General features: G+C 40.4%; 1 protein-coding gene across 2 annotated transcripts in view; it reads left to right on the top strand.

Moving 5' to 3' along the window:
- Positions 1-17964, top strand: part of BMPR1B (bone morphogenetic protein receptor type 1B) — a 180176-nt gene that overhangs the window by 139006 nt on the left and 23206 nt on the right. For both annotated transcript variants that reach the window (XM_066317928.1, XM_066317929.1), the window contains one exon: positions 15184-15340. In XM_066317928.1, coding sequence (XP_066174025.1) covers positions 15184-15340 — 157 coding nt within the window. The remainder of the gene's footprint in view (positions 1-15183; positions 15341-17964) is intronic.

Genomic DNA, 17964 nt, shown 5'->3' with positions numbered 1-17964 from the left:
GATTGCTAGGAGGAGTCACTCATAGAAATCTGTCAAATCCTGTTGGGAGAGTGATCTCCTTTTTTATTGGAACAGACACTCCACCCCCACCCCCCTCTCTCTCTTAATCCATGTCATAGTCTTTAGGACATTACTACCATATGATGAAACTGAATATTTTTATTGAATGTATTGTGTAGTGCCAGTGGACCCGAGTAGGAGAAATGATACTGGAGGGAACATAAAAGGAGTTTCTTTTCTCTTTAGATGGTCGTAGGAGAGTTCAATATTACCAGGAAAACGGCTTTGAACAATGCTGATAAAGAAGAGGCTTAATGAGGCTGGGGCTGTATGCGGAAAATTAGTCCGTATTAGGGTATTATTCCTTCAGGGAGCGTTTATAATGCCGGCAGGAATGTGGGAAGGGGGGTGGATCAGATTCCGGCACAACCTTGCAAGCTTTCAGCTGCCGATGCCTGGTGCACCTGCATGTTCCCCTGTCTGACCTCAGAGCTGGCTTGAAAATCTCTGGCATCTGGAAGTGCGAGGAAAGATCAGGTTTTTAATTTTTGTGTGGGGGAAATAAAAAATAATCCACTTTTTTTTTTTTTTTTTTTTTTTTTTTTTTTTTAATCTTAGAATGCCTTTTATTTTACATCTTTTTAAAGGATACTGGAAACTATTTTGTGGGGATGCTTTTTAGTGGTTTGAGGTTGGGTTTTTCTTCTTAAGCTAGTATCTTAAAGATCTCATAGTGATATGTCCAAATGATAAAAAATCTAGTTAGTTGGCAAGACTGGAGAAATTAATTTGATACTCTTTTGCTTATCTCAGGAAGAATGTTCTCCTTTAGCAAGTGCAGATTTGAACATGACATCTTAGGCATTTATCTCATTTGTGGAGGTCTGGAATAGCATCTCATTTTCAAATTGTAGCGATATGGAGATAAAATGTAAATACTGCTGTATGAAAATTGCCACTTCATAATCTTGCACATCATCACTGGTAGCTGCGGTAGGAACTTGCAAATTGTAAGTGCATGTAATTTACATTGCTTGGATTTAACTGCTTTGTAATTACACTTTGAGTTGTATTTTTTTTATCAGACATGGTGGGGTGGTTAAGCTGTGCTGCTCATGAGCTTCCATGTGAGTAATTTCGTGGTATAAATTTGTGCTTATCAAATACACGGATTTTCTCTTTCAGAGTTTAAAAGTTGTTCGATTTGGCATCTGTAGCTTATTTCTTGCCGTCTACTTAATTGAATAGCTTCTCTGTTTATCTTAAAATGCAGATAAATGGCTTTCAGCGCAGTGTTTATAGCTTAATAGTTCCTGAAATGAGAGTCAACATTATCTCCTAGACTCTACTAGTCATAACTAATGATCCCTCTGCTTACACTGTTGAGCAAGCCAGGAGACACTGAACTCTGCAGAGAGCAAGGGCCCTGTGCAGTGGGAGGATAGTTTGTATGTGATGGCGCCTGCTAGACAAGGCTTTCATGGCTCAGTAGTGTTAATTGGGAACTAAAACTTGTCCTTGGCCACCTCTAACCTCCAACCTCCTATTACTGAACTGTTCTAGGAATACGGATACAAACCTGAGGGAGTGTTGACAGCAAACAGTATTCTCACTTCTCTCATCATTTAAGGTGAATAATATCAGGTTACTCTTACATTTGCTTCAGTTTTGCTCATCAGAGCACATTTTGCAACACAAAGTTTTTGCAGGAATTTGGTATATTTTAATGTTCCAAACATCACTGGCAGGCAGCCTAACAAAGGCATTGTGTTGAGGCCTGGAAGAGGTTGAGAAATTAATTAGGCAGCTGGCAATTACTGTATTTTTTTCTAGGCCTTTTTATATGACATTTAAATTACTTAATGAAAGAAAGATGATTTTTTAATATATTTTCCTGACCTTTGGCTTAGTTGTGAATGGAGAGTGGTAGGCTTTCCTTTGTAAATAGGGGTAAGTGCATGCTCTGGGAAGAGAGAAGGGAAAGAAAGAAAAATGAAGCACGGATTTACCACTCATCAGTAATGCTCTGTTATTACTACCTTGGGAACAAAAGTTCCTTGCTGATCCATCAAATTTAAATAATAGGGGGAGTAGCAATGTCTCACGGTGTTAAGGGTTAATATTCTTCTACATTCTGTCAGCTTGTCAATATGACCTTTTTCTGAATGTTTTGACTTGCAAGAAGAGTATATATTAGAAATGGCAGATGTAGGTGTTGTGAGGTGGATATCACCCTTGAAGTATTTCGGCCAGCACAGTGTTCTGGTTTCAGACAGGCAGTCTAGCAGGATGCCTTTGCTGGGTTTAGGTGGAGTTCAGCTAGCAATATACAAAACGCTCTATGTCTCTAATTCCTGTGTCTCCACAGCCATCTAGTCCACTGTTTTGACAGCTAATTAAATGTAAACATTTAGGTGTGTGACTGGTTGTAAGCAGAACTGTATACGAAAGCTGTTCTTACTTAGAGACACTTATATCTGTCTTGTTTATGCTCCAGCTTCCATGGTTTTCATTGTTTTTCTGAGTTTTCACGTTATCTTAGAAGTAGGTTTTGAGCTTTGTGTTGGCAGAACAGCAGGCTGGTACAGAGCACAGTCTGGGTAATGCCACATGTGCTGCAAAGGCCACAGTGTACAAAGAAGGCAATTTCAAAACACTACTTGCAGCTCTGAAGATGATTTTGTTGGACATTTCCATGAATGAGCTCCAGGAGACACAAGGCAGAATGAGCAGGATGCCCGTAGAGATTTAAAGAGAAGAATGTGATTGCTGCCAGGAGTACCAAGCAGCTTCTAGCAGGACCATAATTCAACACTGTGTTGGCAGAAATTTAGGCACCATGTATCTTTTTCGCTTGGTACATGTGGTCTTGATAGAGTTACAGGTAGTTCTCTAAACTAGGGATGAATCAGGAACAGACCAGAGTATGGAGGAGGAAAAATTTAGCCATTGCCTCTGCCTAGTATCAAGTAGCTTTGAAAAAGCATTGGTAAGGCTCCAAAATAGGAATTAAGTATTTGAAAAAAAACCACATGCAAATTTTTTGAAAGAGGAAATTTGAGGCAGTTTATTTTGATGTTACTTTGTAACATAAAGTCTTATTTCTTACTTTTTACTCTGTGATCTAATCAAATATCTAGATAGCCTACTTCTTTCACTCAGCAGCTTGGAGTTAGCTCTTCTGTAAGAAACCAGTTGAAAGTTCATATGGTTCCAGATTAGTTACGAGCATTTTCTCATAGGAATAAAGCTCCTGTTTCTTTGGAAATAATCCCATTGGTAAACAGCAGCTGCAGTAAACCTTCCACCAAGAAATTTGATACATAATTCTGAGTATGCAGATATCTCTTTTTTTCATCACCAGTTTCCAAACGTGGAATTAAATTAGGGAATGATGGAGCAGAAACTGCAGTATCATTTTGTAGAGAACAGCATTTCAGTGCAAATGCTGTGAGTGTGTTGTGACTGCAATGTCTGATGTTTACAGCTTAATATCAGAAAGAAACATTAGTAACAGCACCTGTTGGTCATCAGTAATGCTCTCTTACATATGTACATGTTATGCATATATATCCTCTATTATATAGTTACATACTACCACAGAAATTATAGATGTTATATGAAGGACATGTGGTACATTACAACCATATTATCTGGAAAAAAATCCTGATTATCAGGTTAAGTTAACTAAATTATTTCAGGTATCTGAAATAATAAACTAATCTGTGTGGTTTTGTTTTTTAAGCTATATTGGTTTGTTTTATATAAATATGTGTGGATCAAAATTACAGGGAGTTTTTAACAGTGGTCAGTCAACTTGCACAGCAAATATCAGGATCATAAAATGCACTCAATGGCTATGTACTGTACCTTGAAAGGAAATTCTTGCTATTGTTCCACGATGGGACAAAATTTTGGTGCTGTTTGATGCAGTTTTTCAAGTTTCCTGTCCTTTTTATTATTTGATTTTATTTGATTTGGAGGTTGGGGTTTTTTGTGTGTGTGTGGGTGGGTTTTTTTTGGTTTTTTGTTGTTTTTTTTTTCCCTGTTGTTTCTTGGTTTTGTTGTTTTGGTTTTGTGGGGACATTCTGGGTTACTTTGTGATGTGCTACGATAAAGCCTATGTATCCTAATAGCAACTTCACAACCTCTTTTCTGGCTCTTTCTCTGGGAATAAAAAAAAGAAAAAAAAATCCCAAATTGCCGGTTGCGTGCCATTTCTTTTCCTAGTCTGTTCTCAGTTGGCATTTTTTTGTACCATAAGAAGCCTAAAACCTCATCGAAACCTTCTTGTGATTGCTCTCGTCAGCCAATATGTACTGAATTGGGTAAATGAGGGCCAGGCCACTGTGGTGTATCCTGTATCACAAGTAGTCACACTTTAAAGGGGGGTGAGGAGCAGAAGGCTCCAACTTCAGTGTGCATTTTATATACTGACCTTGGAAGGCGTTGCCAACCATCTGGAAACAGTTAGAAATTCTGCATTGCTCAGGATCTTTGTTTTGTTTGTAATTCCAGGATTTTCTTTTTCTTTCACCTTTTTACTGTCACATCCTATGTAGCCTGAATACCCCTTTGCGCCTGGCTGAAATAATAATTATTTGCCAGCTTACAATCAAAGCGAGCACAGAGGGAAACAGCTGAGCTGTATTAAGCAGAGGCAGTCTGGACTACATTTCTTTGCTGCTGGATAACACGCCACAGGTGCAGGATTAGCCTGCCTACGGTGCTGTGTTTGCTTAGCAGAGCCACCCTCTGCCTCCTCACATGACTCTCATCCTCGGGGAGTCTGGCAGCGGTGTAGCGAGCGCGCGGAAACTCCGTGTAAGTGGAAGGCTTTAGCTTTTCAGCTCACAAAGCACTTGTGCTTCCCCCCTGCCCTTGTCTTTCCCTCTTTCTTATTTTTTTTCTCTCTTTTATTTTCTTTTTTTCTTTTTATTTTATTTTTAAAGTTTGGCTTGAGCAGAACACTTGAGAGACCGGGGGAAAAAAACGTAGAACAGTGAAGTTCAGTGGGTTCTTCAGAAAGGTCAGAGAGGGGCTGAAGGAAAAGCAGTGTTGCTGGTGTGCTGGCAAGATGTGGGGCAGCAGGGAGCCAGCTGCTTGTGGTGTACAAAGTCTTGTGTTTGCAGCTTTGGTTCCTGCAGGGACACGCACACACACTCTGGAGATTTCCTATTCATTCACTTGGACTGGGGCTCAGAGTTTATGCAGTGTCACGAGGCCGATGCAAGCCTTTAGCCGCACTTTGGTTTAGATTTAAGGAGAAAGGTGGTAGATTTACAGAGAAAATGCTGCAGTTAAAAGATTTCCTGTATTCCTTTTTGGTGAGGATTGAGGAAGAGATTTTTAGAAGAACTAATACTTGGAAATCAGCCCGATCTTAAAATGATATTTCACTTTTTCTCCTTTATATTAACCTTTGGAATTGAAGTTAATTTAAAAATAAAAGTTTTGGCTGTAATAGGCTAATTTTGGTGCCAGGTTTGCATTGCGGACATGAATTTCAATGCTGGGACTGGTTTTAGCTTTAGTGATAGTCACAATTCTGTCTAACTTTGGTGATATATGGTGCTTGTGTATGTCAGTAATGCTTATTAAAATGCTGCATCTGTTCTATACATTTCAAATACCAGTTAATTGGAAAAACAGCCAAATAATAAAAACAAATGTGCTTTTTCTCCTACTCACTGCTGTTCATATCTGGCTGGATACTGAAAAAAAAAGTTTTACATTTGATGAGAATTGTAGAGAAATCTGTAGAGCATGAAAGAAAGGTGGTCATGCATCTCTTGAAAACTTGTGGTCAAGGAGAAGAGCACGTGGGACATGAGCTCACCAAGAGTGTTGGCAGTGCACATTTCTTAGGTTTTGAGACTGTGTGTGAAGTGTAGGTGTGAAGATCCATCTGTATGACATTGGGAAAGAAGCAAAGCAAGCAAACACAGTGGGGCTGAGGGCTGGTTCCTCCTCTTGCAGAGGCCAGAGTGGGTTGGCAAGCATGGAGGCCTGTTGGTGGGCACTGGCTGGTGACAGTGTCACTGGCATGGGTGGCACACACCCCCTTCCTGCCCAGACATGAACTCTGGAGCATTCAGAGAGGGAAATGCTTTTAAGCTGCTCAAACACTTGTGGAAAACCGTAGTGCTTATGTCTGCCGTCAGAATTCATTATTGTTGTTCTGTGCGTGCAATTAATTTTGGTTTGCAGCAGAGATGCTTTCCTCCCCCTCTAAATGGATTTGTTTGTTTTCTGTCAAAGTGAGTAAGTCAATGACACTTTCTGTTGCATTGGGCTGTGTTTGCAGAAGATAAGGTTTGTGCCTCAGCCCTCGTTCACGAACACAAAGATCTTCTTCATTGCTTACGGTTTCCACACATGCAGCTCAAATGCCTGCACAGTGTGTGTGGTGAGGCCAACAGTAGCAGCAGTCAGTTCAATGCAGCCCCTGCCTTGGCAGCTTAACAGGGCAGGAATTTATACTGTCACTTGTTCAGTTGCTTAAAACTCTGCTTGGCCTGGTGACCTGTCAGGGTGGCGTTTGCCTCCAGGCAGGAAAATTCTTGGAGATTCTTGAGCACTTCATCCAGCAACGGTTAGTTGCTGAGAGTGTCGTAAACACACGAGATTTTGGGAGGCAGATGGCATTAATCCATGAAAAATTATCAAAATACTAGTTATTTCTTCAGACACCAAATTATCTGTCTTGGAAGACAGACAGGCACTAGAGGAAAAGTTGGAAGGGGAATTAGTAGGAAGCATCATTGTGCCAATAATTTGGGAAGCATGATAAATTAATCAGTAAACCGAGTTTAAAGGAAGTTACATATACAGCCACAGAATTTTAAAAAAACCCCAAAAAACCATTAAAAACATACCATGGTTATACCACAAGAGCTATATGACAGTTCTGGTTTTGTGAATATCTACACTGTTTAATTTATTCTTACAAGAAGAGAAAAAGGGAATGACACCAATGGAACTGAAATTAGAAAGGAGTTGGTAATTTATGAAGTTGGTTGCTCTTTAGGCTGAGCTGGGGTTCTTATCACATTTACTCCTGAACAGACAAACACAGTCAGTCAGAAAGGCACTGGCACCTCTGAATAGTGATGCACTGGTTTCTGCAGGCATGGCATGTGCACATGCTAATTATGTTCTAATATCCAGGTGCAGTCTTTGATCTTGAGGTGAGAATGGCTAACTGGTATTTTTATCTTCCAGGCACTATTTTTGTCTCAACCAAATGGTGCTCTTGTGTTCCTTCTCTTTTGGAAAGGCGACAGGAGTGACAGTGACATTTATTAAACGTATCTAAGAGAGCCATGAGGTCAAAGCTCTCTCTTGCTGTTTCTTTTAAATTTCATTGTCTGAATGCCTCAATCTCAGTATCATATGAAATGATAATAAGTAAAACTCTGCAGCTTGACCAGTGCAATCTTTGCTGCTTTCCTAAAGATCAGATAGAAAAGCATGGATTAGTAGCAATGGTATCATATTGCATTGCTTCTCTTCTGTGTATTCTTTCCACTGTTGCTGCTGTTCAGTAGAGTTTTCAAGATCACTTGTGGTGATATTTGCATAATCTTCTGATGATCGCATTTGGTGTTGGCTGTTTGGAACTTCAAGTATTTGTGGTGATTTTCAGCTTAGAAACAGAAATAACCGCTGTAGGATGTTAACAATATTCTTCCTATTTGTTTAAATAATTTTTCCTAAATGTAGAGTGTGGCACAGACTGCTGTTTGTTAATATCCAAATTACCTTTTTGACATATTTGTGCCCTAATTTCTATCCCCTGCTTTGAATGTAATTTAACCTTTGTGAATCTATATTGACTACCCCTAATCACTTTTTTGTCATTCATGTTGATGGAGATGACCTCCAGAATGAGGTGCTCCATCATTCTCCTTTCACAGGATATTCTGACTTGGAAGGGATCCTCAAGGATCATCCTGTCCAACTCTTGAGTGAATGGCTCCTGTGGGACCAAACCCAAGTGAGGTGACCTCAGGCATTAAGGTCAGGCTGACTGGCCAGTAGGTCCCTGGCTCCTCCCTCCTGCCCTGTTTGAAAACCGGGGTGATCCTTTCTTCCAGCTCTCATGGATCTCAGTGGATGGCCACAACCTTTCAAAGATGATCATGAGTAGACTCATTCTGATGTGTGCCAGCTCTCTCACCACTCATAGATGCGTCCTGTTGGGGCCTATGGACTTGTGGATATCAAATTTGTCTAGGTGTTCTGTATTCCTGTCCTCCGTGACAAAGGGAATGTCATCCTCAGAGCATTCCTTTTGTGTCAGAGATTCCTGAGGGATGGTGTTGACACTGAAGACAGATGCAAAGGCAGCCTTCAATATCTCTGTTTTCTCTGTGTGTCCAGAAGAATCAGTCATTCTCAAATTGGACTTTGGATCTCACCTTAGTGTTTATGAAGTATTTAGATTTATTTGTTCCAGACTGATAGCTCCAACACATTTACCTTCATTGTGTAAAATACAGCTCTTGAAAACAGATTAAAAATAAATAAATTGTGCTGGTATCTTACTTATGTGAACTACCTGCTTGTTCATCTTTGCAAATATTAAAGACTAACTTACATTTTAAAAGCTTTTATTTTGTCATTGAACATTTACACATTGAACCAAAAGATTGTGGAATGTAGAGTTAGACAAGATGTCTGACACAGCTGGGGAATATTTATTAATGGGGAACTACAGTGGATAAGAATAGATTTTCCTGAGTCCAACTTGACAGGATAAAACACTTTGCATGCACTTACCTTTGGAAATTTTAAAGTTGTCTTTCTTTTCTGCTTTTTTACATTGTGTTGGAACATTGTATCATGCTATGAAAAATGCGCCAACCGATTCCCATTTTCTTCCAAATGAAAACTGTGTCAAAGATTAACTGTGGGCATCAGAAATGAGAGGAAAACAGACAGCAAATTTCATGTGCATTTTCCATGGGCTGTGTTAGCAAAGAAGCCTTTGTCTTTGTAAGCTGTGAGTAGCATGGAATGGGTATTAGTTTAGAGGGTTTTTTCTCAATGGCTTTGTCACAGCTTGTTACATTTCATGCTAAACATTTTAGTTATTAATTCTGAAAAAGAAAGATATTGTTTAAAGTGGTGCTGGATGCTTGTAGCTATATTGGCACTCAGTGGAAATTCTATGGATATGGACAGGAACAGTTTTTAAGAAAACTGCCTTGACAGATTATTTAAAAGTACATTTTATTTTAAACTTTACTTGCATTATGAATATAAACAAAACCACCCCATATTTTGAAATATACAAATGAGAAGGAGCAACTTGTAGGTTCCCTGTGTTTTGTTGTACAGGAAATCCAGCATAGGTTGGTAATGGAGGGCAAATCATACACAAGCCCTACAATGTTACATTTTTTGTAGTATGTCATTTTATTACAGTGGATATATAGCAAGGTACAGCTATCTTCAAACACAGGTTGACACCAATCTCAGTTTGGGCTCACTAGTGCAGTATAGTCACACACTGAAGAGCAGAGCGTGCTGTTTTCATTTTTTCTGGTGTATTAATGCCAGACTTTGTTTACTGTGGTTTTGGATAAAAATATGAAGGTGTCAGCATCTGATAGTTCCTTGAGTTTTATGGTAGCCTTGAATATTCAGCAAAGGGAAACTGTCATGATCCAGTTTTCCTTCTCTGTTACATAATTATCACCAATAAAAAAGTGTTTTACTGTTACCTCTTGACTATTTTACACAGTAGATCAGGCTGAGTTAAGAGGTGTAATTTATTTCAAGTCTTTTAACTGTGCTGTATTTTCATTGCTGACTATTTGCCAAAAAATATCCCATGGAAATTCTTTTATCTGGTAACTGTAAAGTGCAGCGAGTTAGCAGTTACTTATTTCCCTTTTCTCTTAAAACAATCCTGTTGTATGATGGTCTAACCCTGGCCTGGTGGGAAGTCATCAGGAGTGTGCATTATAATATGGCATAGGAAACTAGCAGGGTGCAAGATAGTTTTGTATTTTAAAGTCTGTTTTGAGGGAAAGCACAGTATGTAGATTAGTGCAGGGCACAGTTGAAGTCATCTTGTGGTTTAAAGTTTCCATCTCAACTATTTTATCAAATTGACTGACTTTCTTCTCAGGTTTGCATGGTTTAATTTGCTTTCAATTACTGTTCATACACTTTTGTGTGAATATCCTAATTTCTCATCCAGAGGAGCAGATGAAACAGTTATTCCATGATGTGCAGAGCTTCTCAGGTGTGTGCCTTCTCTGAAGCAGTAAACTTTGCTCCCTGTCAGACAGTGCAGTCTAATATTGTTATTAGACTGGGAAAGTGTGAATGGATGGTATTGAACCAATCTGAGGCTTTAAATATGCTGTGTAGAAAGAGGAATAAGCATAAAACTGTGATTTTTTTTTTCCTGTCCTCTGCATCTGTTTGGGGAAGGAGCAATTCTGACTTTTAATCCTTACAAACCCCTGCAAGGTCATGAGAGATTTGCTTTTTTCCCTGCATAGACAGCACATAAATCTCACAGCTGTGGCACAGAAATCAATCTGTTAAGATAACTATTGCTAATTCTTCATCCTCCAGGAACAGGATGGCTTAAAATTCAAACCACAGAATACAGAGAAACAGAATAAAAAGCTTTTCACCTCCTACATTACCAGACTTGTTGAATCGGAGCAATGCCCAAAAGTCATTACCATCCAGTGGCTATGGGCCAGTGTGAAATGAGTTACTGGGCTTAATCCAGATTCTAGTGGAGAAATTTCTGTCCAAATCACATAACTATGGTTACAATTGGCAGGGGCTGAGGTACTTACTGGCAGCCATGGCAGAGAGTTTGAGGACTGAATGTACACTGAGAGACTGCCTCTCTAGATCAGGGTTTTTTTCTGCACCTACATGTGCCAATGTAAAGCTGAAATAGGTGATTTTCCTTTTGTGTGCAAGGTACCACTGCCTGCAGACCTGTCAAACCAACAAACAGCAACACTGTTTAAAACCAAGTTAGAATTCATCCTCACAGTTATTTCATTGTCACTGCGGAGTGGAGATCTACGATCGCTTCTCGCACATTTGAAAAATCACAGCAGAACTCCCTGAAAGGCCATGAAAGGGTTTGCCACATGGCAAAGTATTTTGCTACAAATCTTAGTGCTACTAGATGGAAGACTATATCCAAGAAGGATTATTTGTTGACAGTGGAGGTTAGTAGGGGTTTAAATTAGACATTAACATTATCCTGTATGACCATGAGAATGACTTTCATTTTACAGCACTTTATTTTCATTGTTTTCCTTCTTCTGGATTCAGGATCCTTGTAGATCTTCCTTTCTGTAAAGGACCACAAAGCACGGAGGGAAAAAACAAAGCAGTAGCGTGCTGCACACGGTCCCCATTTTCCGGGAGAGATTCATAACAGAGGCCATCACATCACAGTTTTCGGTGGTCTCAGTCCTAGAGAGGAAAATATTTCCCAGGAGTAGCACTCCAAAGAGACATCAAAGCCCTGGCAGCTGACTGCCAGTCCTTGTGGTGGATGATGCTTTATAGATGCTGGTGAATTTTGGTGGGAAAAGGGAGTTAGGCTGACAAACTCAGCTGAACTTGATGAATCTTTACCAGTCTGATGATGAACTTCAGGTGCTCAACTGCTTTGATGAATTCCTTGATGCAGTCAGTTTCTCAGCAGACTAAAATAACCTTGGTTTTGATACCAGTGTTTTCCTGCAGTTCTCCCAAGCTGTGCTCACTGTATCAGGGATGGGAAGCTCACCCTGAGCAGACTGCAACAGAATAGGCTACAGCAGAGAAGCAGTCGAGCTTAAATAGCTTCAAAACTCCTGCTTTCAGGGCTCTAGGAGAGCTTTCAAAACCTAAAGGGCTTCTAAACCCTAGACAGAGGAGGTCTGCGTGGCAAACATCTGCTTGTTACAGAGCAGCAGTAAATGCAAGATGAGCAAGCTGTTCACCATCCCAGTGTGCTTTTCACACCTGAAATCTGGAGGAACTTGTTGCCAGGCTGGAAAGTTCTCCCCACTTCTCATGTGAGTTTCTTCCTACACATTTCCTTTTGGGGAAGGGCCTGCTGGAAAACCTTTTTGCACTGAATTCAAGCAGACACAGAAGTCAGGAGACCTTGTTGAAACTGAGCTCTGAGTGGGAGGAGAAGAGTTCTTACATGTTCCGCAGTTACCTGCTGGGTGAGACACCTCAATTTCAGAGGGAAAAGATCTGCCCATCATTTTAGCTAGCAGCCAAGGAAATGAAGACATGAAAGGACCAAGAGAATAGAATGAGAAGAGTTTTACGTTTTAGAAGACAGAAAAGAGCTTGATTGAAAGTGTCTTATTCCTGCCTATTTTATTCATTTTAATATATTGGACACTAAACTGCAATGATTTTGCACTAGTTCTGACCCTGGGCATCAGGTGGAAGCAAAATACTAGGCTACATTGCTAATTCTAGCTCTTGGAAGGTGTAAATTTGTACGCCAGCCTATCTGTCCTACATTTTCCCAAAACCAACTACATCTCTAAATAGCCACCTGCAATGCTTTGATAGTACTTCAGATTTTTTATTTCAGTTCAGCAACTTCTGCCTGTCTTACTATATCTGAGAGTACAACCAGGTCTAGGGGTGTAAGCTGTTGTTTATGGCAAGTTTTGCAGAAGCTGTTCATGATCACATTGCTGATGAGTGATGGCCACAGTTTGTGCTGGGGTACGACTGTCTTATGTGCTTGTTGGAAAAAAAAAATGATCTGTGGTTGTGTATATTATGAAGATGGTATTTAGCTGCCTAAATTCAACATACACGGGCACTATCAAATGTGTAATTAAACCTTTCCCCCTTTTTTTGTGCTAGGTGTAAGAAGCTTTTGTCTTCACCTTCCTTGCTGGGTAAGGATCCCTGCTAAAACTGCAGGTAGCTTGTAGAAAGAGCTGTGGAAATGATGTACAGAGCAAACTATTACACTTATGAGCTAGAAGTTCACTTGGTTGCCTCATGAGCTTGAAGTCTCAAAAGCCTTGACAGGAATATTAATAGTTGAACATTTCCCATTCCCTGGTAACAAAGTAATACTGACAAAAATTGCTGACTGAAAGAGACTTTAGGTAATCCCTAATCCTGTGACCTAGGGAGCAAACATCTGTTGATATTAATTTGTTATACACAGGCTGCCTAATCATATTAGGAGAAACAAACAACAGTGCATTGTTTTCCCTTATTTTAAGCATCTACTTAATCTTAAGGTACAGCTGCAAGTACACAACAATGCATGCACACAATGCATCTTGACTGAACTGATGAATTTAGTTCTGATTTTGCCAAACGTTAGTGAAAACAGTATGGGACTGACAGCCAGCTGTGTCGTGAGTCCAGTTTATATCTCAGTGCTGGGCACAAGGGTTACAAGCCCATGGTTTGTATATGTTTTGTAACTGGTTGTCTGGTTTGAATTTAGAAAGAAGTGAGCTAGTCAAGAAGCCAGTTGGTTTCAGTAGGATACAGAGGTACTGAGAAAAGGTTAAGCTCTGTGAGTTTTGTGTTTCATAGGAGTAATTGTCTGGCATGGTGAATGATGCTCTTTCATGCGTGTCACCCTAATATTACTAATATACCTCTTGTGCAAGGAATGTGCAAGGAGTGGAAGGGCTGTGATGTTAAAAAGGCTAGCACTTCTCTAAATGCAATGTTCTTATGTGCAAAATGCCACTTCTTCCAGAGCTAACAAGATACAGCTTTTTTCTGACTTTACTGGGATAAACTTGCATTGTCTCATGTTACACTGCAGAGAATTAAAGCCTGTCTGCCAGTTGTTGTTCCCAGTGCCTATCCCAGAGCTGGCACAGGAGAGGACGGACATGCAGCTTGGAGGTGTGATGTTCCCTGGCTGGTACCATGCTTCCAGGAGCCCAGACTGGGTTCTTCAGTCCTCCTAAGGGCAAGGACTGGTAGAACAACCCCATGCTTCCTCCAGCCTTTCACTGCTTCAGAGTTGTTCAGCCTCACACCCACCTCACTTGTGGATTGCAGTCCAAGCCCTGAAGTGTAGCTGCTTGTTCCCATGGCCTCTGCCTGTTTTCCCACCCTATCTCTCCATTGGGAGCTAAAAGAGATAGGTGGGGGTTTTTTTGGTTTTTTTTTGTTTTTTTTTTTTTTTTTTTTTTTTTTTGTCAGCTGCACAATATATCAGTCTTAATGATGGAGATTTGGGCAAATCTTAGAATAAAGAGCAATCAAAATAATTATAGTACCAATTGTTCATAAAGACTTAAGAGTAAATCAAGAACTTCAAGCCTGCTCTTCTGCTAATCTATTGGAGACAGCTGCCTGTAAATGACCCTTTGCTAAGATTTCTTACAGGGAACCAAAAGGAGAGTGAGGAACTGCCCGTTGGAGCATTTCATGCTAATCTCATTTTTGTCTTTGAGGATTAAAACTTTCACAAGGACTGAAAGCTGATATTTATGAGTAGAGCTGGAGGAAGGAGGTTGCTTAAACAGCTCCTAGCCTATCACCAACATCTCCAGCTGTACTCCACCAGCTCCATGGAGATTCAGTACTCTGATACTTTTGGAAATAATCACCTCCATATATTTCAGCATTGTTCATCCGAAAACACATTCTTCTCTTTTACTTTGTTTATAGACTTTTCTTTTACAGAAATGAGCTCTTTCCCTTGTTTTCCAAACAGTGCTTTTGCAATTCAGTGACAGAACATCAGTTTCTATTAAGTCTTTGTTAAATTGTATACCCATGTTCTGTTCTGCCTGGAGTTTCCATAAATCCCACTGATTTTTATGGGGTTCAGTGAATGCAGATGTGTGCTGAGTGCTGTAGAGATAAAGAAGGCTCAAAGGTGTAACCAAGGATTTGACCTGTGGAATGCAATAGAAGAAAAGCTGTTCTGTGCAATATATAATAGTAAAAGCACAATATATCTCTTGGCAATGGCAGAACTCAAACGTTAGTACCTTGGATCTAATACCACTGAGGTCCAATAAGCCTCAACCATGGTGACCATTTCAATCTACGGAAAAACACTCTATGGTGAACGCTCATCTCAAATAACTTTCTTAAATTTTGATAGGTAGGAGTAGTTTAAAGCCTTCATTCCAAGTCTTGCAATACAGCCTAGAACTGTTGTTTTTTCTTCCTCTCTTACAGCCAGTTTTCTAGACAACATGCCCTTGCGAAGTTCTGGCAAGCTGAGCATGGAGACCAGAAAAGATGGTGAGAGTACGGCCCCTGCTCCTCCACAGAAGAAGCTGTTCTGCCAGTGCCACCACCACTGCCCTGAGGACTCGGTCAACAACACCTGCAGGTTTGTGGGATAGGTATCTGGTGATGATACATGGGAAAACACACTTGTGGTAGCTCAGGAATCCCAAGTTGGGTGTCACAGGTTTTGTTTAAGCAGTAATACGTAAATGAGTTGTTTTTCACAGTGTCTAAAAATCAGAAGTAATTTTTACCTGGATATCAACTGCATGGTTGTTCTGTTTTGTTTTTGCTTTGTTTTTTGTTAGGGCATACACATATTTATCATTTTAGATAATACTTGTTTTAATGCATTGCATATGAAATATCCTGAAGGTTGAACTTTGTTTTTAAAGGTGGATGCAGTTAATGAGAGGAGACCTAATGAAGACATACTGAAATGTCAATAAATGCTTATTAATTTATAATCACTCTCAATAGAATACTATATCTAATACCATTGCTCTCAGTAGAATACTGTCTAGAAGAACCCTGGTCTTTGAGTCTGCAGCAGCTGTATCTGTAGGTCCTTAAGGCTTCGGGTTTGGGTTTTTTTTTGTTTCCATGCTAAAAGGAAAACTGTCTTGAAGTGAAGTGTTGAGTATTTTGGTCTAGTAGCTGTAGCCTTCTGATTAATTTTGGGCTTAGAGTACTAGAGATTTCTCATTTGGGTTGGATTGTGCTTTCGCAGGGCTTTTTAGCTCCCTGGGGAAGAGGCAGGTCCAGATGTGCCCCAGCTCCTTGAAGGCTCAGCGCTGATCTGTGTTTCACTGGTAGAAGCAAGCAGAGTGACTGAGGGTACCTGGGGGTGGGGACCAAGCTGCTGTTCCCCTACCCAAAAGCAGCTCTTGCAGGACACGTACAGTTGCTGTTGAATGAAGGTTGAGTGAAGGCTGAATGAACCTCTGTCTTGGCTTGGGGTGCAGGTACAGTTTGCTTCGGCTGCAGCAAAGTTGGGCTGAGCTCTTCATGTTCCATATGAGGAATTCAAACTTCTGTGCTTGGCTAGAGCAGGTGTGGTACTGGAGATACCAAGTGTCAGCCAGTAGCCTGGTGGGGCTGTGGGAGTCAGAGAAGCATGGAATTAGGGCACAGATGTGAGCCCAGCTGGAGATGCAGTGCAGTTTGAGGTGAGCTTGTCTAACACTGTGTCAGCTTTTCAAGGCAGTGTATTTAAAAGATAAACAGGGAAAGCCTAAGGGTGCTGAAGCCACCGATTGCTTGGTCAGATTTTTGAGTGTGGTTTTGCAGCCTGATTTAATCCTTCTCAGCCTGCAGCTTCCTACTAAAATGTATCAAAGTTTTGGTGACAGCTGTAAACACCATTTCCCCTCTCTAACCTCTTCCTACAAGCCCATGCTCCAGCCAGCAGTTGGACCTAGCTGGTCTCACATGACAGTCAGTTTAAAAAACTATAAAACCCCACTCTGATACCAATTTGCAGATCCCCTGCAGCGTGGATCAGCTGTTTCCTGTTCCTGCCCAGCAAGAGTCACAGCTTTCATATGTGCTGTCTCACACATGCAGCAACAGGGAACTTGCAGATGACTTTTAAATCCGTGAATTAGGAAGCACAAAGGGATCAGTGTTAAGGAACTGACTGAAGAAGGTTTATCCCCCAGCTAGGTGGGCCTGCTGCTGTACCTCGCTTTGTAGGCATCATTGACATGAAGTATTTTTCATGGAACTATGAGTAAGTGTGCTGTTAGAATGGGTTTGTGCATTTTCCCTCACTGCAGTACTTCAAAGAAACTCTCAGCAGAGTCTCCTTTACGGTGTCAAATGTCAAACTTTTTTTTAAGTGTTAATGCCCAAGGATAGGCAGTTAAGTGGTAATAAAACATAAAATTGTAACCCCTTTTTTCTTCATAATCCTTGAAGACTCAGGCTTGAATGTTCTGCTTTGCTGCCAGAATTATTTTTTCCAATTTGAACATCAAAATAATAATTGAAGCTGGAGTTTGTCCATCAAATATTAATCACTTTTCTGTCCAGTCAGGAGTTTCCTGGAACAGTCAGGAGATTTGCTTTAGATCAACTCTCTCCTGCCCTGTGATGTCACCTGAGCAATATCCACCTTGCCCAGTGAAGAACAGCATAAGTGAAAAATTGCTGAGGCGTTTGGAGTAATATAAAACAAATGAAATTAATTTAAATGCACTGCCTTCGTGGCTTGTCAGCAGTAATCCTGTTCATGGTAGAGATCATAGCTATGGCTCCCACTGCCTTGGTGTGAGAGCTGCAGTGAGGACTCAACACCCCTTGTTTTCCCTGCACCTCTTTAACTGTTAGTGTAATAGTTCCTTTCTTAAATTCCCTACTACACAGCTGGAATTATGGATTACAGAGGAAAGAAGATCCTGAGCCTGCTGTTGGGAAATCGTGGCATTTAGGTGTCTGGTTCGCTGGTTATTATGTATCTGGTTAGTTGGCTGGATAGAGCCAACTTTCAAAAGATTTGAACACAACCAGCCAGGTTAGCAGGTCTATTACTAGTTTCCCCTGAGTTTTGTCATCTCCTACTAGTGAGGCAAATTTTTGTATTTTAGTCTATGTGAATGACTGTTGGCACCATTTTAAAGCACTCGGGGAATCACTGAGCATCGCTATAAAGGAAGTTTCCCCATTTTGAAGTTCAAGAAGTATTGATTGCAGTGTTTGTCTGAAGAATAAATTGATTGTTTCAGA

Source organism: Sylvia atricapilla, chromosome 4 (assembly GCF_009819655.1).
Source record: "Sylvia atricapilla isolate bSylAtr1 chromosome 4, bSylAtr1.pri, whole genome shotgun sequence".
NCBI classification, from domain to species: domain Eukaryota; kingdom Metazoa; phylum Chordata; class Aves; order Passeriformes; family Sylviidae; genus Sylvia; species Sylvia atricapilla.
Note: the sequence above shows the minus strand (reverse complement) of the source record. Positions and strands in the feature narration are given on the sequence as shown.